General features: G+C 42.5%; 2 protein-coding genes across 2 annotated transcripts; one reads left to right on the top strand and one right to left on the bottom strand.

Moving 5' to 3' along the window:
- Positions 1-3,858: 3,858 nt before the first annotated feature.
- Positions 3,859-12,636, bottom strand: Wdr77 (WD repeat domain 77). Its single transcript, XM_004641711.2, has 10 exons — positions 12,337-12,636; positions 11,925-12,110; positions 11,250-11,391; positions 10,912-10,961; positions 7,345-7,415; positions 7,171-7,225; positions 6,689-6,760; positions 5,987-6,095; positions 5,439-5,507; positions 3,859-4,859 (listed from the first exon to the last, which is right to left on the bottom strand). The coding sequence occupies exons 1-10, from the start codon at positions 12,449-12,451 to the stop codon at positions 4,700-4,702; spliced, it is 1,029 nt and encodes a 342-aa protein (XP_004641768.1). The 5' UTR covers positions 12,452-12,636; the 3' UTR covers positions 3,859-4,699.
- Positions 12,637-12,698: 62 nt separating this feature from the next.
- Positions 12,699-23,891, top strand: Atp5pb (ATP synthase peripheral stalk-membrane subunit b). Its single transcript, XM_004649083.2, is given in 7 exon segments — positions 12,699-12,844; positions 13,088-13,124; positions 17,011-17,156; positions 18,472-18,635; positions 19,007-19,132; positions 21,897-22,076; positions 23,576-23,891. Coding segments are annotated over 7 exon segments (771 nt in total). The 5' UTR covers positions 12,699-12,804; the 3' UTR covers positions 23,654-23,891.
- The last annotated feature ends 3,984 nt before the right edge of the window (positions 23,892-27,875 follow it).

The raw sequence follows: 27,875 nt of genomic DNA, 5'->3' as shown, positions 1-27,875 counted from the left end.
GATCTGCACCTGTGTCAGTCCTCTGGGTTCTTATCCTGCTGTAGTGCTCATGGCTAGATTTCATACCTGATCTCTTCTTCTGAAAATGTGACTGATGGTCAAGATACAACAAGGTCGTATGAGAATACAGGATACAACAATGAGAATGCCAGGATACAACAATGGATGTCCCAAAATGACCTTTTCTTAATTCAGAATGACTATGTCGAAGAGCTGGGAGTATGACTCTCGATGGTTAGCAGATGATAAATCATAGAACACCGAGGAAAGTTATGTTGGAAATCAGTGTTCTGTGTCGCTTATTGTCCACAATCCTTTTCCTTTGAGTTCTTGCTGTCAAAAACAAAGTACTTATTTTTACACACCCACCTGCATACTTAGAAAACATACGTTAGTGCTAGGCCGGTTCTCACCAAGTAGAGTAGACATTTACAAGTGCTTTTTACTTGGGAAACTGATGAAATTCCTGAAGCAGGGTGACCCCCTTCAAATTTAACAAGACTCAACTAGAGGAAGCCAACGTGGTGGATATGAAGGACTTTGGTTTCAACGAAGCATTTGTCCAAAATCTTCATGATGTTCGTGGAAGTAAGTTGGAGAAGTATCACGGAATAAAATCAATCAGAGGGTAAACACTAGGAGCATTCACCACAGATGATGGTAAATTGTACAGCATTTTCTAGTAAATTATCTCATCTTTAGAGGGAAGGTGTGTCTATGAGAAGCAATCCTTCACTATTTGATAATATTTCAAATTATTTTTAGTCTTTAAACTATTGCTCAATCACTGTAACTCATGACTTTCCTACTGAGAATCAAAACTCAAGATTTAGTAGAAGGGTTACAGATCTCAACTATTTTTATCGTGCACCATTTTTAAGTTTTTATGTTGCTCCTTGGTGAAAAGCATGTGCTCCACAAAGATGCAGAAGGTAGACCATCAGAAAAGCTGCTTCGCTGGCATAGCTCAGCCACTTATAGCTCAGCTGCATAAGCACCTGCCTGGCGAACGCAACGTCCTGAGTTCAATCCCCATTACTAAAAACAAATTAAAGAAAAGCTGCGTAAGCTGCATTTCACTTTCTCTAAGTTGTTTGTTTGTTTGCTTTTCATTTATGTATTTGGTACAGGGACTCACTACTCACCTGGGACTTGTAGTGATCTTCCTGTTTGTTTTTTGTGCTGGGAATCAAACCCAGGACATTGCGCTTGCCAGGCAGGAGGTTATGCCACTGAGCTATCTCCCTGGCACCCTAATTCTTCTAACTTAATACCTCTCAACATGAAATGCTTGACTGGAATCTAGAGCTCCATTACAGGGGCAAGTGAGATATATTTATATTCACTATAGGAACTCAAAACCAAGGACACTAGCGTGGCTTCTATCAGAACATTTAAAAATGTTTATTGAAGACTGGGCATAGTGGCGCATGCCTGTAATCCCAACTCTTGGGAGGCTAAAAACAGGAGGATCACTACAAGCCCAATCTGTGTAGTGAGATCCTGTACTAAATACGTTTAAAAAAAAAAAAAGAACGTTTATTGGAAGCTAAACTCTTATTTGAATTTTGATAATCTGTTCTTTACACTGAAGCTGCAGAATATCCTTTGCAAGGAAGGTTTCCACACTAAATGTGTGAGACTAGAGGATCATGGGTTGGGCAGTGGACGTTAACAATTTAAGAAATGGCTACTTCTTTTCAGATGTTCACTCTTCCTTTAGCTCCTCTGTACTATTCCTGACTGTAAATAAAAATAAATACACCGTAACTGCTTCTTTTTCAATGAAGAATTCAACAAAGATGTGTTTTGGACCCAACAGTGATCTACTTAATCTTGTTTAATTTTTCCAAAAACATATTACATCAGCTACAGTCTAAGTTCTTGAGAGAAGTTTACTTAGTTCAAAATAGACTAGTTTGCCTACTCTTTCCAACAAAGTCAGCTTCCTGGAAAAGTGATTCTGATTTGGTCAGCGTGACCCAGACTGGCGATAAGGCACTCACTGCAAATGGTCACTGTGGATTAATTCTGTCGTTTTCCAGGTTGGCTCTCCTTAAGTTTTTCAGAACACACTAGAACATTTTCTCTTCTACAATGCTTATGTATTTTAGAACAAGTTTTTTTTTTTTTTTTTAACCTCCTGTTCTTAGTTGGTAGACTCAAAGTTAAGCCAAACTATTGAAATACAGATGTATGTGTATTTGAAAAACATTAACTTATGTTGTCCAAAAGCAACAAGAATGTTTTGAAAATCAGAGTCCTTCATCTCCAGGTCTAATGGCAAGTGTCTTTTTGAACTATCTGAAGTTGAATTTTTAAATTTTATCAAATAAAATACGACCTTCCTCCATCTTTTGTCCTTAGGAAACATGGCCCACTTTGTGTTTTTCTGCTGTGACTGTGAGCCAGTAGTGCCTGGAGAAATTTATTAATGATCCATATCCCAACTGTTCTCTGAGGCAGCAAAATGCATCAATAATCAGGCTGGTGTCTGATTTCACCTCAGTCTAGGTAACATTTCTTCAGTGTTCCTTGTGGGTCCAAGAAGGGCTAAGCACCTTGGTGGACCAGAGAGCAGTACTTGAAATACAAGGGATCAGGCAAATGGATTTCAGAGTAAGCATAATGAACTTAGGAAATAGATTTACTAGTGTTTATAGACATTTGAACCAGTGAGATTAAATGCAAGATTTTTTTTTTTTTAAAGAAAATGTTCTCCATTGCTGTCACTAGCAAGTCCTTGCTTACTGTCCTAAAACTACTCTCAAGAATTGTCAACTCACGATATTGCTTTGAGGTCATCTTTTCTTAAAAAAACTCTCTTCTCACCATTATATGTTCATCCAAAACTGTTCTAATTGTTCCTTGACTTTGATTATGTTTATACATCTTGTGGCAGTCATGTGAATCATGTACAAATCCAGCCTTTTGTTTTGTTTTATAATAAAAGAGAACCATGCTTTCCTTCTTTGGTGTAACTGTAACCATCTAAACATGTACATACATTGTGTTGGCATCTTTTCTCTTTCTGATTTTTCTTTATACTTCTTAAACCCAAGAAGAAAAAAGCTATCTAAATAAATTTAATACCTGTCCATATCATGCCCTTCCTTCCTCTTAAGTACCCACAAAACTTAAGCTTTCACCTGAGCAGAACTTGAGTAATTCCACCTAACCACCTGATTTCTTCTTAGGAAGCTAATAATTAAGAACAGTGGAAGACTTTATTCCTCTTAACACCAGGAACTCATGACTTCTCACACATTTTACTCAAAGGTAAGCAAGAGAACAGAGCTCCAACTAGCAGGATGATGCAGGGAAACTTTAAGAAATATTTTGTCCATATTCTTTTAAGATGCACACTTTCACATAATTTTATCTGAATTTGAAAGTTTCAAAGGTACATAATTGATTGTATTTACTTTCAAATACAATCAAGTGGGGCTGGGAAGATGGCTCAGTGGAATAAGCGCTTCCCTGGCAAGCGCAAGGACCAGAGTTCAATCCCCGGTTCCACCAAAAAAAAAAAAAAAAAAGTCAAATACAATCAAGTAATTTAGTCTTGAGTTCTGGCAGTAGCCATTTCAATCAGCCAACAAAATAAACATCCCCTTTAAGTTCCAACTAGCTACTCTGGGACCTGCAGCACAGAATCCTCAGTGCACTGGAAGACGAAAACCCCATTACTGTGACTGTGAGCAGCTGCACATGATTGTAATCCCAGCACTCAGGAGGCTGAGGCAGGACTGCTGTGAGTTTGGGGCCAGACTCAACTATAGTGAGACCCTTAGAAAACCAAAATATACTGACTCACATAAGTGAAATACACTATGTTCAAATGTATATAACACAGACTTCAAAAAGATAAACACGTAAACTTTATTTTACCAACCAGTATTTCACATTTTCCTTGATGCTGGATTTAAAAATCCTAGAAGAGTCCACAATACAGCACTCAGACTTCCTTTATCCAGAGCGTCTAGAAGCAGGGCAAACTTCAGGCTGGTTTTAGGTGGGAAGTGACAAAAATTTCTCTGTAACAGTCCATGTCAGCTTTCTAACTTAGCTGAAATGCCCTTAAGCTTGCCATCGTCCCTAGCTTCCCCGATGACAGAAAAATACTCGTATCTTACAGCGCCACGGGGGCAGAGCAGCAGGCATTACGTGAGCGCCAGCCAGACCTCTGATTCAGCTTAATAGCATGAAGCTGTGCGGAACTTTACTGAGTATATCCTGCCTCCTCTTCAAAGGAGCTGGGTTGGATTCTTGGGCATGGAATTACTCCCCATAGTTGTGAATTAAGCTCTATAAAATAAGTTGTCCCTATCTGTATGAATAGCATAGATCTGCTTCCAAAAACTTGGCTAATTCCCCATAGTGACTTGTAAAGCAGAAAACCTTGTCAATTTTTTAGGGGGGAGGGAGAAGTACATGGGAAAACAGGATGGTTTTAACTCTTCTCTCAAAAAACTATGGGTCTATAAATGCACTCATTTATATCCATTTTCTAGAACGTTTTTCCTTGCTGTAACCATAGTACCCCAGAATCCAGCTTCCCTCAGGCTGAAATACCATCCCTATTAACTTTACAGATGTAGTGTATCAACACACTACACAAGTCTCTGTGTTGTCTCACAAACCGAGGCACAGGCAAAGGAGTGAATCTTACGGGGTTTGCCTTTCTCTTAAATACAATCTACTCAGAGGCACTCTCAGGTCTGAGGTCTGGGAGAGGGTCTAGGGGCAGGACATGGTGGATGACTTGATGGTCCCAGCCCACTGTGGTAAGGAGGGAGTGGTTGAGTGGGGACCAAGTGGCGTCTCTCACAAAGTCTCGATGTGCTCGGTTTCTAAACCTAGGAGGGAAAGAAAAGAAAACGCTGGGACATGACAGAGACAAGAACAAGCAGATGTAAGAAGCGAGAGACCAACGCAGCCACTGCACGCTGTTCTGCCGTGCACACATGGTGCCGTGCGTGTGCCCTCAGCACCAGAGGAGCAGTGCAGCCACCCACAGCAGACGTCACCGCCATCCAACCCAGTGCTCCCCACCTGAAGAGTGGCCACAACAAGGCAACGATGTGGGCCAGATAGGCACAAATTATGAGGAAGGTGCGCCTCAGATCTTCCAGCTGTGCCTTTCACCTCACAGCAGGCTGCATATCACATACCTGGTTCTCTACATGAAAAGGGCAGGCCACCCTACTGTGGGACAGGGCGGGGGCCTAGACTTGGACGTTCCACCCAGCTCTCCACAGGCTCTTCTACCAGGGACACCTCTGGTTGTAAATTCGCCCTGGGTACAGGGAGGAATGTGCCTGGTCCTGGTGCTCAGATACACCCAGAAAATGCTCACTCTTCTGAAGAGAGAAAAGAATCTGCTGAGCACTGCGCCCTCCCTGCTTCCCGATCACAGGACCCCACTGCATACTTACACCTCTGAAAGACTTGAGTCCAGCACAGCCAGGGAGCAGTCTTCACTGAGGGAGGCCAGGAAGGAAACACTAGGAAGGACAAAGACATATGTGAAAAGTTCATGGACTCGAAGACAAAAATCGGCTGTGTCCACCAAACTCCAGCACAGGTGGCGGCCGATCCGCCCCTTGTCCTGGCATCTAGGTACCATTCCAAGTCCCAAGGAAATAGGAGACGGAGCAAAACCCCCCAGCCACTCATCACCTCACCTGGGCTCTCTCCACTGCTTCAGCTACCTGAAAACACAGGCTCTGCTGACAACACGCCCCTAAAGCCCGCAGTATAAACCATTCTGGGTGCTGAGCAGGAATGAAACGTCTCGGCCAACTTCAGCTGACTGTGCAATCCCAGTAAGACCAGTCGCAGGAGCACCCTCAACTGGAGTACTGCCTGCCTGCCTGCCTGCCTGCCTTAAAGAACAGACTGGATCACTAAGGCCTGCCAAAATACGTCTGTCCCTTGCTCTGCCCAGTCCTGTCTACAGGGTCCTGCTGACAAAGAACACTACCTGTGTGGGGAGAACACCAGTCTGGTGACACACTGGGTGTGCACAGCTGAGCTGAGGGCACAGCTTGCACTCTTGGTATCCACAAGAGACACCACGCCGTTCTCATCACCTACAGAAAAAAGAAAGGGCAGGTCACAATGGTTAAGATCAAAGATTTGGTGTTAGCCAAACCTGGGTTTGAACCCTAGTTTCTATAGCTTGGACAAATTAATTACTGAGCATCAGTTTCCTCTTTTGCAAAGTAGGAATATGATTCATTAGGTAGCTAAGAGAATTGATGGGTGCAGAGGTGCTGTTTTCTTTTTGGGAGCGGAACCGGGGATTGAACTCAGGCCCTTGCACTTGGCAGGAAAGCGCTTTTTCTACTGAGCCATCTCCCCAGCCCCAGAGGTGCTGTTTTCAACCACAAACTATTACCATGTGCACAGTCTCTTCACCACCATGGCATCTCACCTCCCCGCAGGACACCAGTCCTCCATGTAACAAACCACACACTTTGTGGTTCACTGGCTTCCAGCCATGCTCAGAATAGGGAAGCTGGAACAACCAGGAATCACATACACTGAGAAGAAGGCATAGTTCACCTAGCGCTCTCTGTGCTGACGAGACTGAGTGCAAGTATCTGGGAGTCTGCCCTGCCCCTCCCCCTCCCCCTCTGCAGAGTCACGATGCAGGCCGATGCAGGCCGACACGCTGCCTTACCAAAGACAAAGACTTCACTCTGCTGAGGATGCCAAGCCAGGGAGGTAGGAAGGTAGCCAGAGGCACCACAGCCTACAAAGGAGAGAAGGGAGGACTGAAACAAAACCTGGAGTTTCTCAAATGATGTCAAACTCTAGGGAGCACCTTTATTCAGTTCCTCAAACCCTGTAAAAGGAGTCGTGTGCTCATCCCTGAACTTGGTAAATACATTATCCACCAGCCTGCTGCCCTCTAGTGAGGCGCAAGTCACAGGCAAGTTCCAAGCACAATGCAGGAAGCAGTAATTCTAGCTCTTTTTCCCTGTTTTACAAAATGGAAGTGCCAGTCCAAGAACCAGCCCTTCCTTTTGGTGTCCCTTACAGAGATCATGTCTCTATGTCAGTGACCGAGCCTCTGGCAGCTCTGCTTTGCCTCTGGCCAAAGAAAGCCTCTTCTGGGGGAGTTCCTAGTACAGCCCTCCCACCCTGGCTCTCAGGACTCACCCATCTGTGATGCTGGCTTGGGACATCGGGTATCCCAGAGTAAAATTCTATTGTCCTGAAAGGAAGAACAGAAAGAGGCTCTGTAATCCAAAGGAGCCACTGCCAGCAGGTCCCCAAACCACAAATTTTGGCCTACAGATTCCAACTGTGACCCAGGAAGAAGCTGTATCTCACCTCGCCGCATGAAAGCAACATGGAGTCCTTGTGGGGAGAGGCAGCAACACAGGTCACCTGCCCTGCATGAGCTATAAAGGAGAGAGACATGGAACAGTGGGAGGTGCAAACGCTGCACGCAAACTGAGACACAAAACCAAGGGGCAAAAGGAAGGCTGCAGGAAACAGGCCTGGTTTTCTGATGCAATTAAACAAATTTCATGAAAGGCTAAAAAGTAAGAAATGCTAAAAGGAAAGATTGATAGAGATATAAAAGCTAATAAAAGTTTGAGGGAAAGGAATTAATGAAAACAACGAAGCAGAAATTAGAGGTTTAGTAACAGTGAAGGAATCTGCAATAAGATAGACTAGATGCAGGAGTTAGATATACTCTAGAAAAGCAGGTTTCAGATGAGAGTATAATCCACAAGTAGTATACAAAAGCTTCTGAAAGCATTCTTGGCACTTAAGAGTTTTAAGCAGATTTTTCTAACATTTTCTTTCTTTCCTCAGATTGATCTGCCTGGGCTTCCATGGTCACCGATCTCCCACTTCTTAGACCAGCCCAAATCTTCCCACAGCACAGTGCTCAGGCAGAGAAAAACCTAAGAGTTCAATCTAAGAGACCAGACGAGCTTTTCCTTATAGTCAAAAGGCAAAGCAAAGAGTGGCCAAGGGAAGTTCAGTAAGGGGATTGCCTTTGAGTTACATCAAAAATAAAAGCCTAGCTTTGGGATTTATGTATTTCTAACAACGTGAACTAAAACCTGATAGAAAGTTGTCATAAGAACACAACTAACGAGGTGATCTGAATTTACAAGTGAATTGAGACGTTTTTCTGACGGCAAGTAAACTTAAACTTGGCCAACTGGCTTAACAAGGCAAAGTGTTTTGTTTTGTTTTGCTATCTGATAGATATTTTGAATAAATGCACTTACTTTGCTAATGTAAAATTTTGACAAACATGCTTGTATTAAGAGTACAATGAAGGATATGCCAGAAATTACCTTTGCAACTATTTAAATCTAAAATGCTTAGGATAGTGATTTTAAAATATATGAGGGGGGTATAGCTTTCAAATTTTAGGATGTCTACATGTAAAAAATTTTGAAGATCACTGCTATACATTAAGTACGAGCTATAAAAACCATCTCTACCCAGACTTTCCAAGGTAATCTGAACACGCGCCTGCTCTGCCATGAAGGCTGAGCCACTTCCCACAGTTCTTTCCTAGCCCTAGAATCGATGGAAAGCCCAACGGACAGCAAATTGAGAAGCAAACTTACTGCTTACTTGAAACAAGCAAACTCTGAGACAAGCACTACGACAGTTTATAAAAGATGAAGATCACATACTTCCTCCAGCCTAAAGGATTTGGAATTCGGTGTAGGGAAGAGAACTAATGAAGAACTATTAAGTGCTATGAAAAAGCATTAACTGGGAGCCCCATGTGGTAGCACACTCCTGTAATCCCAGCACTCGGGAGACTGAGGCAAGATGACTGCTGGGAGTTTGAGGCCAGTATGAACTTCAGAGAGTTCGAGGCCAGCCTGGACTGCAGAGCAAGACCTGGTCTCAAAAAGCCAAAAAAAAAGAGATCATATATAGGAAACTTTGGACATGGACATTTTAATACTATTGTTCAATAATTTGCAAGTAACCTTGAAGGTTCAGAGTATATACATGTTTTTATTTTGATACAAGCTGAGTTATATACTTTGAAATTAGAGAACAGTAGTAAGGAAAGGTACTTAGCCGTTAAGAAAACCAGCAAACACTCAACATATCTATTTCATAGCTACATATTCCTCCAAGTTCTAGCTGGCCAGGCTTGGTAGCATAGGTGTGTAGTTCCAACCTCTGGGAGGCTGAAGCAGAAGGATCGGGAGTCCTAGCCAGTCTGCACAAATTAGCAAGACCCTGTCTCAAAATGAAAGAAATAGAAAGGGCTGGGAAAATGGCTCAGTACAAAGGCCCTATGTTCAACAAGCTCTGATTATTATGCTCATGAAAAGTTGCTGTCGGGGCCAGTGAGCTAGTCAGTGGGGCCAGGGTTCGATCGCTGGCACCTGCCATGCCAGTCCAGTCCCCCAGGTGCACCAAGCTGGTGATGGAGTGCAGGCCCGGGTGTACACGCCTGTAATCCCAGCACTAGGGAGGCTGGAAAAAAGGAGGATCACTACAAGTCCGAGTTGCGTAGTGAGACCCTGCATACACACACACACAAAAAAAAACCCTGAAAAGTTGCTACCAAAATAAACTGGTTTTTGTTTTGTATTTAAACTGTTAACCCTGTTAATGAAGGTAAGCACAAAGAAGAACATTAAAGAGAGTGATGGTACACCACAGAAAAAAATAGACCTTTTTCCTTTTTTGACACAAGAGTATACTGTATATATACTGCAAGCTACCTGAAGATCCTCCTCCACTGTATTTCTTATGACTAGTGCTGTGCATAACTGTAATCTCAGCTCATGGGAGGCTGAAGCAGGAGGCTCTTGAATTAGACTGTAGTATATGTACAAGAGAACCTTGTGTCAAGGATATGTGATTAGTACATCTGTCCACTGGTTTCTCTTAGTTCTGGCTAGGATTAGGGGTGTGAGTGCTACACTTGCCTTAGGGTCAGTTGCCTGAATATAATATAAAACACAGCCTTTGCTTGTTGCTTTTGCTGTCTTCTGCCACCATGAACAGTTGCCCCTTTGCCATATGCCACCCTGCCTTGAAGCCAGCAGATTATGGACGGAAACCTCTACAAAGTGTCAACTAAATAAGCCCTTAGTTTGTGGTGTTGGGAATTAAGTCTCAGAAAGGAGAGAAAAGTAACTAAGACAAACTTAATTCTTTCCATGATTCTAGTTGCATGCTGAATTGGACAAGACCTCTATCAAATTCCATGGTTAAGTTCAATGTTGACTTTATGGGAAAATTTGATTTAGATCTCTCTGCATAGAGGATCATGGAATTAAGTTCATGAACCAAGGTAACACTGTAGGCGCTTTTTTAGTGGAGATAAATATTCAAAACCTCAAGTTTATTGCAAGTTTCAGGCCTTATCTTTGAGAAGGTCAAGTATATACTATACCTGTGATATGCTAGTAGGAAATGACAGAAAAATGGCTTGAATGCTGTGACAAGAAAACATGGTTTCAATCTGTGGCCCACAAGAAGCCAATGAAGGACCAAGAGTCAGAAATTCTAAGTGGAGAGATGAGTGCCACATGTGAGAGAGATAAAGTCTGAAAGTGAGTGAGGCCTCAGAGATGGTCAAGAACACGACTGACCAAACAGAAGACTCCAAAGAAGCTGGTGGCCACTGACAGTGGGAGAGCAGGAGTGCAGGAAGATGAAACAAGTCCTCTCGAGCCAACAAGGTATGAGACCATCAATAGAAATTGAGAAATCTGAGACAAGGAGAGGGGATGGATATTGGAATCTGACAGTTTCTAGAAAAAATAAAAAACAAAAAATCCTCCAGGCAGAACATGGAACTGCCACTCCTAACACCCCAAGTTTAAAGAGCCCAAAGAGAATAAAAAACAAGGCAACTAAGGCCAGGACTGACGAAAAGAAATGAACACTAACCTCGGTATGAGTTTAGTACCATCTGCTGAGCAAGGTCCCAGATCTTGACGCTAAGAAGCAAAGAAACAGGAATAAGATATTAATCTTAACCTGCACCACCAAGAACAGTGTGTTCATACAAGAACTTGCTTTAGCCAGCATGTCCCATGTCCTTGCCTCCTGGACTCCTGCTATGCTCTATTTACAAGGGATTGCCCTATCTCTAAGGCAACCCAATAGACATGCCATATAACTAGTCACTAGATTCTCATAAGGAGCCCAAAATGTTACCTAAGTTAACAGGATGGCAAGGACAACCAAAGGAAATCTAAACAGAAATGATGGGAACAGGGTCCTACCAGAAGTCTTTGCTACCACTGACAGCTTGTGTGCCAGAGCTGAGGACAGCAACTGTAGACACAATGTCATCGTGCTCATACTTGCAGAACTTGCTGACAATAAGTGTCTCATTCTCATCCAACTCCCACAATTCAACAGCACCTGTTGGGGATGAAGTAGGGTGAGGTGAGGGAATACAAGAAACATGAGCTTAGATTATACAAAAACAGCAATTCCCTTCCAAAACTCATGCAACCATACTAAACTAACAAAAGTAGGCCCATTCGCACAAAAAGGAAACCTACAATATTAGGGGATTCAGCTAACTTCCAGGCCATTTGGTTTTATGCAACCTAAATGTATTTTTAATAACAGCCTAGACAATTAAACTTCAAGAAGGCAGGAAAAGATGAAATCACCCACAAAATCCATTAGTCTATTCCCACGAGAAGACTACAGAATCAGTTCCCAGGAGACAAGGACGAAGTCTTCACAATCGTCTCAGCATACACAACCCAGTGACCCTTTCCAATTAATTATTCAGACACTAATAAATAATTGCTCAACTACTTGGCAACACTCTCAGCTCCTCCAGGCGGTGATTACGGAACATTAAAGATTGAGCCCAGTCCAACCAGCGACCAAAAATCCATTCCACGGAGGAGGGCCGAGAAGGGAAGGGAAAAGTCACTCACCTGAATCCGAAGCCACTAGGATACCTCTGTCCCCAACCCACGTGAGGTCGGCCACTCCGGCTTCCGTCTGGACTCCAGCGGAGCAGAAGCCTTCATTGGGAGCAGCACATGGGTCTTTGAAAAGCCAGAGGGAGCCGGCCCAGCAGCGACCACTAAGGCTGGAGGCGCCGAGCAGAAGCGCCCCGTCTAAGAGAGGGTACAGGGAGTCAGCGCGAGAGGCGGAGCGGCTCGTCTCTCTGGGGATCGCACAGCCCAGCACGCGGGCCGGGTCCGGATCTGAGCTCAGGGATGTAGGGCAGCGTTCGGGCAGCTACTCAGGACGGCACGTGGGTCGAGGCGGGCTACAGGGTCCCTGGGAAGGGGCACCCCGGGGGCGAGCTAGGGAGCTCCCAAGCCCGGGATCTCGGCTCACCAGACCGGTATCGCGCAGCCTCCAGCTGCCGCTCCATACAGGCGGGCGCATTAGGAGGCAGGTTCCATTCGCGGGCCGCCGGGGGCACTAGGGGAGGTGGAGTTTCCTTCCGCATCTGCACGGTTCCAAATCCCACTTAATCTCAAATCCGACTCCGGCCTGATTCAGCTCTGGCGGCAATTCCCACCTGGTGCACCTCTGAGGCCCCGCCCCTCTTCGGAGGCAACGGTAACTACTTCTCGCGAGAATTTCTACTACGCTTCCAACCTGCTGGACAGGCCTTCGCAAGTTTTCAGCGCGGTGCCTCTTCTCGCGAGAGTGGGGGGGGGCGGACTAGAATCGAAAGGAATGATGGTCTGAAGTTCTCCTCTCGCGAGATTTGCCTGCGACCATCTTGCTCTTGCTCTTGACCAGTCTCTGGTCGGGGTCATAGGGACGCTAAGACCGCTTCCTGGACCTTTGCAGACCATGCTGTCCCGGGTGGTACTTTCTGCCGCGGCCACAGCAGGTGAGTGCTGTAGAGCCAGGTCTGGGTTATGAGGTGGTTGGGAGGAAGCGAATCTAGGGAATACAGGGAGTGGAAGCGGGTGCAGGGAGGCCCACTGACTTTGGGCCCTGAAGGCGGAGCGGGACCCCGGGGAACGGGAAGAGAGTGGTGCGTGGCTTCAGGGGTCGGACTCCGCGGCGACCGAGGAAGGGGCAGGCTCGATTTTACCTCGACTTTGCTGACCTGCGCGTTGTATGTCTGCAGCACCCTGTCTGAAGAACGCAGCGCTCCTCGGACCAGGGTAAGCGTGGGGAGTGCGGTGCCCCCTTTACTTTTTCACCTCTTGATTTGTTACTCTTAGCTTGGGGCTGGAAGTTACCTTTCTAAATAATTTGATGTACTCATAGCACCTAATGACAAAGACGAAAAACTGGCTTTGATGTCTCCTAAGCCCCGCCTCCACCCTTGTGACCTTCAGCAACACCGAGCTGCCACAGCTAGTTACTAAGTTATGCACTAAAGGTTTTGTTCCATAAAACAGTGAAGCATGTTGTTTCAACGTCTCCTGGATTCCTACTGTTTACTGCGGGGCCATAGTGGTCAGATCACTTGGTGATTCTGTAAATACCTTTCTTACCTCTCTTATAGCCAAAAATGATGAGTAAGGCTGACTGCCTACCTTCATGGAGCTCAAACTCAATCTAGGCAAAGAATCAGCTGCAGAGTAGTGACTTAGAGCGAGTTCTCCAGAGGTAGGACAGGAGATACCTGACCCCTTTGCTAGCTGTGTGACCTCATTTTCCTCATCTCCAAAATAGAGGTGATAGTGATACAGGAGTAAATACAGCTTCCCAACCTGCTAGATGTGCTCAGTTCATGTTCCTCAAATGGAAGAATGAATTCCACAGGGCAAAGATTGTTAAGAGTAGGGAAGGTTTGTTGGGGACTAGGAATAGCTCCTGAGAGACAGCAGAAACCCTGAGTGGGTTGCCACACGGCCTTGCAATTCAGAATTACTTATAGGCAAGCACAGAACAAAAATTGCTTAACTGTTTAGTGGCCGCCTATCACAGATGACTCTGGATCTTAAATGATCGATTAGGTCTCAGGCTCGGTAGTTCAGCTCCAGTACAGTTCTTTCACTCAAGAGTTTCCAGTAAACTGGGATCCCTGAAGGAATGGATTAATGTGCATTGTAACTCTCTCAAAATTCAGAATCTTAGTAGGGAGTAGGTTGCATTCAATGCTGCCTGAGGAAATTCATTCGTTGTTTAAAATCCTAGCTCAATTTTCTTAATTTTTATGAGTATGGCTGGTCACCCTACTCTTTCTCAGGGCCTTGCACTAGCTTGCTGCTTTACTTATAAGCTAACTAAATAAACTCTCTCCTGTTACAGTATTTTATGGGCTATCAGAATTAAGAAACAACTCCTGTGGTGGGGGAAACAGTGCTTGGTACATAGTCTGTATTTAGTTACAATGACGGTGAACCTTGTAGAGACAGCTACCCAAACTGCAGCCCAAAACCCAGTTATTGCAAAGTGCCAATGCTGCAGTTAAACCTGAATATTGAGATTTTATTTTAGAAAAACAACTCAGGCATTAACATTTTTTGTCCTAAAAGAAAACAATGTGCATGCCATAGATTTGCCACGACTGACTTATTACGTGTTAGCAGCTGATAAAATTGTTTCATAAAACGTCATTTTTAAGATTTCTTTTTGTAATTCCAAATTTAGGCTTAAACCTATACTTTGAGAAGGGACTATCATTGATATATGCTTTTGTATGCAATAAAATGAGACAATAATTGGCTACAATTCATCAGAGAAAAAAGACTCCATACAGTAATAAAGGATCTAATGATATATAGGAGATTAAAGGAACATGCTTGATTTTCTTACTCTTATCTCCAGTATGTCAGCAAGGCTTCTCCTCCAAATTGTTTTGATCCTGATCACTTCTGCTACCACCACTACTGTAGGGAAACCACCACCAACTTTTATCTAAGCTGTTCCAGAGGCCTGTTAACTAGTCTTGGCACAGCAGAGCCCATTTTCACAGTAGCCAGAGGGATTATGTCAGCCTCTACCCAAAAACCTTCAGAGCCCCCATCCCTCTTGAAAAAACCCAAACAGCTTAATCCAGACAACATGAATTGATCCACCCGACCTCTTGACCATTGCCTTCGGTTCTCTTTTCAGCTCATTTTTCAGTTATACTGGCCTTGCTGTACCACCTCTGCCAACTGCCGGGCTCATTTTTGCCTTAGGATCTGTACCCCTGCTCCAAGTCATTGGCTCACATGTCCTCTAATCTGCCAAACGCCTTTCCTGTTCCCTTGCTCTGTTAGTCACAGTACCTACAGCATGTGAGATTCTGTACGGAAATACCCGTCTCCCATGCACTATGAGATGAGGATGTTGAGCACTGGGACTTGGTTCATTGCTAGGTTCCCAGCGCCTAGCATGTGTAAAAACTCAAGTGCTTTATTGTTGAATGATTCCTGTTAGCCGAAAGTTGGGGACACTTTCTTGGGAGATATGCTTCAAATGTTCTGAAGACTGATGTGATTTCCCATCATTTACTGAAAGGACCAGCATAAAGCAAGTTTTTGCTTTGGGGAAATATAAGCAGCTCCATATGGGTGGAGGTAGAAAAAAGGAAGAAGTCATAAAACGTGGTTTCTGAGCTGAGTACATTGTATTCAGGAGTTTGTGTAGGCAGGTAAGAGTGTATTAAACAGTTATCAGGTCAAATTTGCACTTGTAGCAACATTGGCAATAATATGAAGAGTCTAGGTTTATGGGGTATTTGACCAGAAGTGGGGTGATTAAGTTTTGACTTGTTGGCTGAGTTTAAGAAAGCAATCAAAGTTTTCAGCTAGGGGAGAGGAACCTTTATTGAAGAAATCTTGAGCATGACTTTCAAATTCCAAAGCTTGAGATAGGTGATGTACTAAAAAGCATAAACAATACTCAAAAGGAAGATATAGCTCACAGCAGTGGCCAGAAGACATGATAAAGGTGAAGATCAACAGCATACAGCACATAAAAGACAGTTGCAGAAGTGTATTGTTCAGGCCAAAGCCAATAGCCAGAGGCTTAACCAGCAGCCCAACTGTAGTATCGGGGGACAGGGAAACAGTGAGGTAGAGTATCTCCAGAGCAGGCTCAGCTTGATCATCAGATGATCAACGCTTTGTGCGCTGCAACAAAGAGCCCAGTGAAAGCTTCCCTGTGAGGTGAGTTGAACCCACAGCAGAGTACTGGTGGTGTTTAGTATCCTGCTGTCCCCAGGGAACGTCCCAGATAACAGCTTAACCAGCAGGATTTGTCGAGCCAAGGTCTTGCCAGACATTGTAACCCAAAACTCACAGCTCATTCATTTTTTACTTCTTTGCTGGGACGGTCTCCTGTAGACCCTTCTGCTTAGAAAGGGCCCATCTCGGAACAGTCACTTCCAGCCCATTTGTGGGCCACAAATTCATTTTGGACTTAAGTCTGAATGATGAAAATGGCAAAGCTACTGACATAAAGAAGCTTACAACACAGCAGGTGTATAATAGCTAGCTACTCATTACTCGTTTTATCATATGAGCTAGGCATGGTGGCACATGCCTGTAATTCCAGCACTCGAGAGGCTGAAACAGGAAGATTGTCACAAGTTCAAGACCAGCCTGAACTGCGTAGCAAGACCATGTCTCAAAAAGACCATTTTAAAAAAAGAGAATTTTATCAGATACCAAACCACTCTGAAAGTACTACATATATTCAATCCTTGCAGGAAGCCTTCAAAGTAATACAGTGTATACCCATTTTATGTAGAGAAATGTGAGATTGCAGAAGTTTAAGTGGCAGGTCTAGGATTGTAACCCAGAGGGTCTGCTTGCTACAAGGTTTGTTTAGTGCTATAAATAGAGAAAATGCTGGACAGGTGATCTATAAAACTAGAAAGTACAGGTAGAAGGTCATATATGGCTTTGAGAGTGCTTAAGTCTTTGCCCTTGTCACATTTAACCTTCCACCTCCTTTTTTTTTAACCTTCCACCTCCTAGTCCATGCTTTTTCCATTGTGATATGGGAAACTGCCTGGTCCTCATCCCTATTCATTGTCTTCACAATTTGTTCGTACATTGTGTTTTATTTGAAAAATAGGTCTTAAGTTTGTGCCATTGTTGCCTGTAGGGTATTGCAGGCAACAAGGATCTTTCACACAGGGCAGCCAAGATTTGCCCCTCTACCACCTCTTCCAGAACGTGGTGGCAAAGTTCGCCTTGGGCTGATTCCGGAGGAATTCTTCCAGTTCCTTTATCCTAAAACTGGTGTAACAGGTGAGTGTTGCGTGGTCCGTTTAATAGTACATTTGGATTGTAAAAGAAATTGCGGAAGTGAATCAGTTAGCAGTTGATTTGGTGGTTCTTATCTGTGCGTGAATTTGGGGGGATTTCAACTTAATTTTATAGCATTGTTTCCATCTGTTGATGTTTAGTGCCAGGCACTGTTTTAGGCATTAAGTGATGGGCTGGGTACCTGCCAGTGTGAGGTTATCTTGTTTGTTACTGAACTGGACCTGCCCCTAGGCTCCCCGATTAAGTTAGCATCCTGTCTGCTGCATAGTTCCTTTCCTGTTGTGCCTGATTAAGTTTAGGAGTTTTTTATTTCACAAACTGCCTGGTTTTGTTTTTCATTGGTGGGTATTTAGCCCAAGACTTTGTGTGTGCTTTGTGTATAGTTCAGCTGTACCACTGAACCGCATCCTCAGCCCTATACTGCCTTGCTATGACCGGGGAATACTAGAAATCAGAGAACTTTTTAAAATACTACAGTGGCCTAAAGTGTTTCCTTAACTGAAGTTGGAAGATGGTGTCCTTACATCTCCAGATGATAGAAAAATGTTATATACCATCAGGCTTTCTTGACAGATTCGTATTTAAAATTATCTACTAAAGGCAGTTTGTATTACCAAGAACTGTTATGGCTGGCTGTGGAGGTATACTCTGGTAGTCCCAGTACCCAAGAGGCTCAGTTAGAGGGCAGTCTGAATGACATAGCAAGACCTTGTCTCAAAAACAAAAAGGGGGGGAAAGGAAAGAACTATTGAGACTGTGTGGAAAATCTGGATAAAATATATTTGGGACTGTTATTCTTTTACTTCATAATACACGCTCACATTCTGTGTTATTAGTGTTACTCAGAAACACTGCAAAATGCTGCCCTAAAGGCCTTTTTGCTTATGAGATACATAGGAAGAGCCTAAAGGAAATGTTTGTGTCCTAAGTCCTGAATCATGCTTTATGTCTTCAGGACACATGGCCTGTTTAAAGAAAAAGGTAAGTATATTTGAAGCATCATAATTAAGGGCTGTAGTTTCATCAGCTCTGAAAAAGCTACCATCCCCATTTGTGAAAACTAATTTCAGAAATCACTTTGATTACTATTTCTTACGAGTTGTAGAGTTAGGATATAGTTTCCTTGAATCTGGATCTTAGTTCTTTCCCCTCTGCCACATTGCTTTCAGTCTGATACATTGTCTTTGGATCTGGTTATATCAAGTCATTTTTTAACTTTATCTTCAAATGGATGTAATAGTGTCTTTATATATTCCACCTTTTAGGCATAGCATAAAACAACTTTTTCTTTTTTTAGGACCCTACATGCTTGGAACTGGACTTATCTTGTATTTTCTGTCCAAAGAAATATATGTGATTAGCCCAGAGACCTTCTCTACCATATCTGTAGTAGGTCTGCTTATCTATGTAATAAAAAAATACGGTGCCTCTTTTGGAGAATTTATTGATAAGCTGAATGAGGTAAGAATCAAAGTGTATTTTCCATTTTAGATTGTAGTAGAACTAGGAACGCCATCTAGTGATAGTTTTGATATGAAAGTTAGAGAAAGAGCATGCAGAAATCTAATTTTAAAGATTGTAGCTATCAGTGTTAGTTACTAGTTTGAGATCAGTCTTTGTAAGTCAGCTAAACTTTCCAGCTTTCCCGTAGTTTTATTCAAGAAGTTACATAGCTCTTCGGGCAGTCCTCCGAGGGTTCATGCATTACTGTCCGTATGTGTGTTTCTTTGTAGGTGCTTCACAAATCAGTATAATTTTGAGGAAGCATGAATGCAGTCTCATTTTACCACTCTGGGTGTTTTCACTGACTCTTATTGTTAATATATTTACAGGATCAAATTGCCCAGCTAGAAGAGGCAAAGCAAGCATCTATAAAACAAATCCAGGATGCAATTGAATTGGAAAAGTCCCAGCAGGCTCTGGTTGAGAAGCGCCACTACCTTTTTGATGTCCAGAGGGTAGGTTTCAGTGGGCTCTAAGGAGAATGAAGTTACTCATTCTGGTTTTTTTTAAAAGAAAACATAATAGACTGAGTGTAGCTAAATGGTAGAGCATGGGCCTAGTCTGTGCAAGACTAAAAGGAAAATAGAGAAAGCAAGAAATTTTTATGAGGATTACGTTATATGGTTTTTTATTCAAAAAAGATGATTTGGGTATAGGTTGGCAATTAAAGCTGCTTAGACATTTAAAAAGTCAAGTAGAAAAAGAATACTCTAAAATTAGAAGTATTAGAAACTAAAAAGAAAACCACATTTTGGATCCATGTAAAAGTAAGTTATTAAGTTATAGCTTATGGAAAAATAGCTTGCATTAAGAAAAGCCAAAGGTGAAATGCATTCTCTGTGTATCTATTTTTTATCTGCCTGGGGTTTTTGTTTGTTTGTTGGAGACAGAATCTCACTATGCAGTTCAGGCAGCTGTTGTGTAGCCTGTCTCGGCCTCCCCAAGTGATGGGATTATAGGAGTGCACTACCATGCCCAGCTATCTGCTATATTTCATTCATGTTTGCTATAAAAAAATCTTGTTTGGCATATTTTATATACAAAATCTGATATTTTTCACAAAGCAAATTCAAATAGTAGAGTGTCTCATGTTCAAAGCATAGATTCTAAAATATTTAGTAAGATGTTCAAGTATTTCATCATTATTTGAGTACAGTGTTTTGGCTTAACTTAAAAGGTGCTCTCACCCTGAAATATTGTAGCCCTTGCAATGAAAATGTGATGCTAACAGTAAGCACTGTCAGAAGTACTAAAGATCCGGGCCTTTAGTCTGTGTGGTCTCAGAATTCCACGCATCAGAATTAGTATAGGTTTCTAGACCCATTCCAAAATATGTGGAATCAGAAGCTGCTAGGAGCTTTCTGAAAATCTGTATTTCTTGTAAACAGGATTCATAAAGATCTTAAGCATATGAACATTTAAAAATTTCAGAAAATGCTGAAAGCTTTCTATCCATATTCAGATTACAGCTGAACAATGCTGTCTGTTTGCCACACAAACATACAGCCAAGTAAATACATACTGGCTTTTTGAAACCTAAATTAAAACATTTAGGGTTTTTTATAGATCAAATCATACTTTTTGTCTATGAAGTGTTTAGTAGGTTATTTGTTGAGTTCTTCCTCTGTGAATGCTATGGTTGAGGCAGGGTGCTAAAAATACATAGCAGAAACAAAATTTCTGCATTCCTGGGGTTGACTTTCCTGTTAGTCATTGGGCGAAGCCCAGAAAATGATGAGTCAGGTTTGTTGATGGGTAGGTGGTGAGTGCCAGGAAGGAGGTAAAGTGGTATCAAAGCAAGGGGCTACAGGACACGGGGGTGACTGTTTCATAGGGCAGTCAAGAAAGGCCTAGCACATGATCATTTAAACAGAGTCCTGAAAGCAGGGATGCTAGAAGCTGGATTTCTAGTGAAATTATTCCAGACAGAGACACAAAAAAAAAATATATGTTTAGTTGCTATAAATAAGAGGCAACCTAGGTAAAGTGGAGTGTGTGAGAAAATAAAAGGATGCCAAAAAGGTAGCCAGTGGCTAGAAAAATGTAAAGTCTCACTGGGCGTGTGGCGCGCCTGTAACCACAGCACTGGCAAGGCTAAGGCAGGTGGACCACCATTAGGTCAAGGCCATCTTATTCTACATAATGAGCTCAAGGCCAGCTTAATCTGCCTTGCAGAATCATTCTGAAAAATGAATAGTCTTCAAGCAATGATAGCAAATCATTTTAGAACCCAGGTGCCAAACTACAAGCCAAACCTCACTTCAGGTAAGTGCCAACACTACAATTCAGCCTGAATAATGAGGTCTTATTTTAGAAAAAAATTACATTCATATCTTTTTGGCTGGCCTGTAATCCCTGCGCTTGGAGGCTGAGGCAGGAGGAACACTGAGTTTGAGGCCAAGCTGAACTACTTAGGGAAACCCTTGAGAGGGGAGAGACAGAATGAGAATCGTTTTATTCTAAGGAAAAAAAAAAGGTTCATCATCACTCTGCGGCATCTGTAAGCACAGGCGTACTCTCCCTTAGGTGTCAATGCTTTGGTCAGTTTTGGCTGCATTGACGTGAGGTGCCTCTCAGAGGTCCTTCAGAGCATGGGCTTTGTGTGTAGCGCAGCTCCCAGTATTAACATCTTGACTTACTAGCTCTGTAATGAGTAAGTTCCTTTACTTCTGCCTCAGTTTCTGCTCCAAAATGAATATGAGTGTCTATCCCTTAATGTAGTTATGAGATTTGAATAGCATTTTAGCAGATATTTGCACACAAGTTCAATAAAAATATGCAATATATACAGCATTGTTTGTAGTAGAAAATGGGAATCTAATCTGTTACTAGAACTTGGATACATAAGTTGTAGAATGCTAACATAGTGAAGTTCAGGATAACTTAAAATTGAGGTGGGCTTGCATCTCATGATAAAGGTGATGGATGTATGCATGTGCCTGTTAGGTTTATTACACATCTGTGGGCAGAGAATACAAGAAATTCAGGAAAAAGTTGTAACCTGTAGTGGTGCAAGAGGAGTTGTGTTTCTTAATACCTACACTTGTATTTTTACCATATGGTATTACAACTTTATTGTACACCAGTTATTTATTTAAAAGAATTTCATGTAACATACAAGAGAGAAATACAGCATTCTAACTGTGAAAAGCTTCAGAATGAAAGAAGTATTGTTTAAATTATGCAAGCAGCATTCATCCTTTCTTGTTTTTGTCCCAGAACAACATTGCGATGGCCTTGGAAGTTGCTTACCGGGAACGGCTGCACAGAGTATACAGGGAAGTGAAGAATCGCCTGGACTATCATATCTCTGTTCAGAACATGATGAGTCGCAAGGAATAAGAGCACATGATCAGCTGGGTGGAGAAGCAGGTGGTGCAGAGCATCTCTGCGCAGCAGGTACGCCGTGTGTGCAGCTGCCGGGGTTGTGCTGGGGTTGTCTGACAAGCGTCTGCTAATGCTTGATAAGGGGGAGGTAACTAAGAATCTTCGGCTTACAAATCGCAAGGTGGCCCTGGTTGGTTGAATTATTTTTGATGTTTGTAATCATAAAAGACACTACGCAGATGCTCTGACAGCTTTCCCTTTCCTTCAGAGTCCACTTAACAGTTTTTCACCTCATGTGTCAAAAAGTCATTAGGGCTGGCCAGATAGCCCAGCGGACTAAAGTGCCTGCTTAGGCAGAGCTCAAGAATCGGGGTTCAATCCCTAGCACCACAGGCCATGCTGGGCCCCCTCCCCCCCCAGGACACACTGAGATGGCGAACCAGACTGGACATGGTGACAAATGCCTATAATCCCAGAGCTTGGGAGGCTATAAAGAGGAGGAGCACTAGGAGTCCTGTATACATAGTAAGACCCTGTAGACCCTGTACTAAATAAATACAAAAAGTCATTGGCCTGTGTTCACATTCCATCATTGGGGTAGTACTACTCTACATATTTCTGTGTAAAACATAAAATAAGCCTCTTCCGTTTCCTATTCCCATGAGCTCCATTCTATGTCATCTTTCCAGCTTCTTTAATTCATGTGTCTTCAACAAAAATGTTTTCTATTATTTGCTTAAACTATTTTCTGAAATTCTGTTCTTCATTTATTTATGACCTAATTTCTTTTGTCTAAGATACATAGCCTATTCGGGCATTTCTAAGCATTTTTCTATATAACCTATTCAGAATTAGAAAATAAACAGGGTTTATGAAAACTGCAGGGTTTTTGTTGAACAAAGTACACTTGTTTGCATAAGAGTAATATATATTTATTATGTAACTTAGAAAATATTTTATGTATTTATGTAACTTAGAAAATTTCAATTTTTTTTAATTTATTTATTTTATACAGGGTCTCACTACACAGCTCAGACTTGTAGTGATCCTCCTGTTTGCAGGCTCCTCAGCGCTGGGATTGCAAGCGTGACCACCACGCCCAGATTTGGTCGCCAGCGTGGAATGTGGTGGCAGGGATCAAACCCCAGTCCCTGCATTTGCCTAAGCAGGCGCTTAGTCCACTGAACTCTCTTGCTAGCCCTCCAATATTTCTTAATATTTCTGTATTACTAATCTTTGTTCAATTAATCTTTTTCAAGGATTTGTTAGCTATACAAGCAAATAGCAAGAACAGATTGTTACAGCCAATTTCACCCATAAAAGCTGTAAGCCAGGGAATTTTAACTCCCTGGATTTGCTCTTAGAGTAAAGTGCATCTCCCTCTGTTAAATAATTTTTCCTCCAAAGTTATTCAATAATCTTACATACTAAGCCCGTATCCTTTTGAGATTCTGGTCTGGTAGGGATTATCCTTTAGCACTATGAGATACATATAGCTATCTATAGATATATATAGATCTCATCCTTCAGTGTTATGCGGAAGTCTAACCAGATTTCTTTCCTTATCACAGGAAAAGGAGACAATTGCCAAGTGTATTGCGGATCTAAAGCTGCTTGCAAAGAAGGCTCAAGCCCAGCCCATTATGTAAATGTGTCCATCCCAGTTGAGACTGCCAGAAACAGTTAACTAAGTGGAAGCTAGGCTGTGACAGACTTCCCATACTGTCTTCTGAAATCACAGTTCACTTTTCCTGAAAAAGAGCTTGGAGTTCATTTAGTGAGAACTAAATCTATTGGCCAGTCAGATGTTTCTCATCCTTACTCTGCATTTGAGTTGTTGAAAAAACACTTTGTTTTTATTAAAACTTATTACCTGAGTAAAGATTACCAAGTTATAGGTTAAATTTGTAATTAGTTCTATGATCTTACAATAAAGAACAATTGAAACAAAGCTTTTCAAAATCGATAAGAAATACCCTTTCTTTAATCAAAAGAAATATTCTATATCAAGTCTTCATTGACAATTGTAATTTGCTATGCCTGTAGAATATTAGAGTCAGTATGTCATAAAATCACTTAAGAATGTAGCATATGCCTATGAAAAACTCCAATCTAGTCCAAAGGACTAGATATGTAAGTTAGTGAAAAAGCATAGAAAACAACAAGTGCTAGAATGTGGAGGAATTGAAATCCTTGTATACTGTTGGAAATAAGAATGATAAAGCCAATGGAAAGTATGGCAGCACCTCGAAAGGATCAGTGCAGTCAACCCTGTGGTTCAGCAGCTTCCCTTCTGGGTATGTACTCAAAGTGAAAGGGAAGCCAGGTGGCAGTGTACAACTTTAGTTATAGCTACTTGAAAGGCTGAGGCTGGAAGATTCCTTAGATCCAGTTTGTGGCCAGCCTGGACAACATAGCGAGAACCTGTCTCAAACGTTGAAAGAGTGGTGAAGAGACTTGTACATGTGCATAGCAGCATTCATCACAGCAGGGTAAAACCTTAGACTGAGGTAGAGTTCCAGAGTGCTCTGCGAGATGAGCAAACATTCTTAACATTGTAACTTTATCAAGTGATGTGCAATGTGGGTAGGACATGACGCTGAACATCATGACCACAACTAAGCCATTGATTGTTCTCACTGTGATATATGGGTTATTACTCAACAGTAAGAGATATGGAGGCGATCTCATCCAAGGAGAAGAAAAAGGCTAAAGAACTCTCACTTTAAATGAGAGTGGGGAGGGACCGGTGAGATAGCTGAGCCATGTAAAGCACCTCCCATAGGCAGGCGCAGGGGACCACGGTTGAGCTGGCCAAGAAAATAAAAACCATATGAGATTGTGAGGTGTGTAAAATGTGGGGAACAGTGACATTTTGTAGAAAAGCATCATTAAGACCTGGGATATAAATGACATTGAATATAAATTCCTAATGTTAAAACTGGAGTAACAGATACATGTGAGATTTAAACCCATTCTAGTATAGGAGTTCATGAAAAGCCTCTAAAACAAGTTACAAAAAGCTTTTAAGAAGGCCCCAAGGTCTCCAGCACTACGCACAGCAAGCAGCTTTATCAAAGGGGATGCAAATCTGATTATGACACCCTTATTTAAGTACCTTCAGTGTAGAGAAAACAATCCTCTCGTAATAATGACAAGTTCTTTTTTTTTTTTTTTTTTGCGGAACCGGGGATTGAACTCAGATCCTTGCGTTTGCCAGTCAAGCGCTTATCCTACTGAGCCATCTCCCTGGCTTACAAGTTCTGAGGAACCGGCTTCTTCCTGCCTTTTCAACCTCATCTTAACCATGTTCCACTTCTCCCCACCCCAATCCCAGTGTCACCTCAGATACTTCCTTGCTTGTCACACTATGTTTAGGTGGATTGTCTGGTGATTTTTGGTCATGTTGATACTCTTTCTGACAACAGGAATTCTGGATATTCTGTTGCTTCCAAACTTTACCTCCCCATGAGTATATTAGGACTCCTTTTCACTTCAGATTTCAGCCTGTGTTTTCCCCTAGGAAGTTTTTCCTGTTTCCTTATATGCCAGGCATATATGGCACAGGACCCTGTTCCTTCCCAGCACAGGTAACCACAATCTACCACTCTCGTGTGGTACCAGCTTCCTTTACTAGTCTGAAAATTCATGATGGTAGGAAAAGGTCATTTTCCCCACATAATATCTTCAAGGCTATAGATGTTCAATACAACTCCTTAGAAGAAATAAAAAAATGAATTCTGAGCCACTGAGACTCAAAGACTTGAGACATAGTCATTGACTCATCCTATTTGGTTTCCCACAGCCAGATCCCAAGTCTCTGTCCTCCAGTCTTACCACAGCTGTGGTTTCCCACCATTCCAATGGCCTATACCCTCAATGATATTCAGAAGATTGTCATCACTTCTACTTTATTTCTTTGTCTCTTCTTTACCCACAATTTATCTTCTAGGATATGGTATGGTTTCCTCACCAACCATGTTTATCACCTTATATCCCAATCAAGAAACCTTTAGCAGTTCCTTACATTAAATATAGTCACATACCACACAATGATAAGTTGGATCGACTGTGGGCCACGTATATGACAGTTGTCCCGTGTGATTACACTAAGGCTGAGAAATTCCTCCCACCTAGTGACATCATAGCTATTTTAATGTCATAATGCCAAACATTACATCTGTGGAGAGATGAGTGTAAACCTACTTTCCCACTAACCATATGAAAATATGGTGCATATTATGGATTAGTATATATTACTTTATCATGGTGATACAGGTTTATGTACTTGCTATGCTATAATTTATCATGATTTTAGAGTATATTCCTTCTTGAAAAAAATAGCTTACTGTTAAACATTCCATGTTGTGCTGGCAGCAGCCTTGTACATCTGTCAATATGTGGCATTGCTGGAGGCCGCCTGGGGTGACTGACTGACCTCTACCACGTAGGCCTGTGCAAACACACTCTGAAGTTCACACAATAAAATGCACTCAATGCATTTCTCAGAATGTAGCCTCTTTGTTAAGCAATGCACAACGGTATACATTTGATTAATTTTAAAGACCCCCCCCCATCATGACTATTCTGCTCTTCCATCTGTGTATCTGTTTATCCCTTGCACCTTTACAAATGCCCCGATCTTTTTCTTCTTAACATTTATTATTTTGTGTTGTGAGTGTGTGTGTGTGTGTGGCCAGCTCAGCCCACCAGGGGGCGGGGCTGGCTGGCATGTGGTGCTGGGGGATTGTACCGCGGTCCCTGTGCTTTGCTAAGCTTGTTCCAAGTAGGTGCTTTAGACCACTGAGCCATCTCACCAGCCCCAATGCCCCGATCTTGAACCATGCTGACATTACACAGATAAGCTGCTTGACACTGGCCACCAGCCTTGGGCCCGGGCCACTCCACTCCTGGTTCCTTTCTTCTGCAGCCTTCCTTCTGTGAGGACTCCAGCTATGGGGCCAGCTCCAGGTACGCTGCACGCAGCCTTGCCTCATTTCCTTACCTCTGCTCCTCTTCCATTTCCATCCACTAACTCTGCCTCTGCTTGAATTGCAAACATTCCCCAGGCTCCGTCCTCAAGTAAACTCTGTTGTCAGCATGAACCCTGCTGTTGCGAGAGGCCTTCATTCCCCAAGGCCTTCTCCTACTCAGAGGCATTTTCCCTGCTCCATAGCTGGCGCTCTTCTTAGACCCCATTACAAGGGTCACTAATCTACTGCATACTTGTTTTTCATTCTTCTTTTCAATTAGATGGTAGGCTGTGGGAATCTAAGAATACCTCTGCCCTGGTCTCTGAAACATCCTCAGTACCTAGCTAGCAGTATGGCGAAGAGCATCCATCCAGTGAATACATTTGTGACTTTATGTTTTCAATGTTTTTAAATGAAGAAGTCGCCTATCCTCTGAAGGCGTCTCAACTCTAAATACACTTAACATCTGCAATGCTATTATAGGTAGCTGGTAATATTGTAGTTAAAGTAAATAATAAACACATAATTATAAAGTTATCCTGTCTCAGCTGGTATTCATATGTCAAAAGGAACAAAAGCCCTCAATGCTTTTGTAGGATTTTTAAAAAAATATAACACTGAGAAAAAAAGAAAAGAAAAAAAAAAGCCAGCCAAATAACTCAGCAGATTAAAGTGCTGAGCCAGGGGGCTTGATCCTGGGCCTGCCATGCCAGCCCCGCCCCTGGGGTACACTGAGATGGTGATTGAGAATGGGTGTGGTGGTGCGAGCCTGTAATCCAAGCATTTGGGAGGCTGTAAACGGGAGAATCACTATGAGTCTGATCTAGTAGTGTGACCCTGAACACCCTGTAGACCCTTCCCTGAAATGAGGAGGACGAGGAGGAGGAGGAGGAGAAGG

Source organism: Octodon degus, unplaced genomic scaffold, assembly GCF_000260255.1.
Source record: "Octodon degus isolate 3935 unplaced genomic scaffold, OctDeg1.0 scaffold00140, whole genome shotgun sequence".
In the NCBI taxonomy this organism is placed as follows: Eukaryota; Metazoa; Chordata; class Mammalia; order Rodentia; family Octodontidae; genus Octodon; species Octodon degus.
This window is presented reverse-complemented; position numbering and strand designations above follow the sequence as displayed.

Coding starts and splice junctions, on each gene's coding strand:
- Wdr77 (XM_004641711.2), bottom strand. CDS start 12,451: ATGCGGAAGGAAACTCCACCTCCCCTAGTGCCCCCGGCGGCCCGCGAA. Junction 12,111..12,336: donor GGCTGCGCGATACCGGTCTG/GTGAGCCGAGAT, acceptor ACCCTCTCTTAG/ACGGGGCGCTTCTGCTCGGC. Junction 6,761..7,170: donor CAAGCCAGCATCACAGATGG/GTGAGTCCTGAG, acceptor TCTCCTTTGTAG/GCTGTGGTGCCTCTGGCTAC.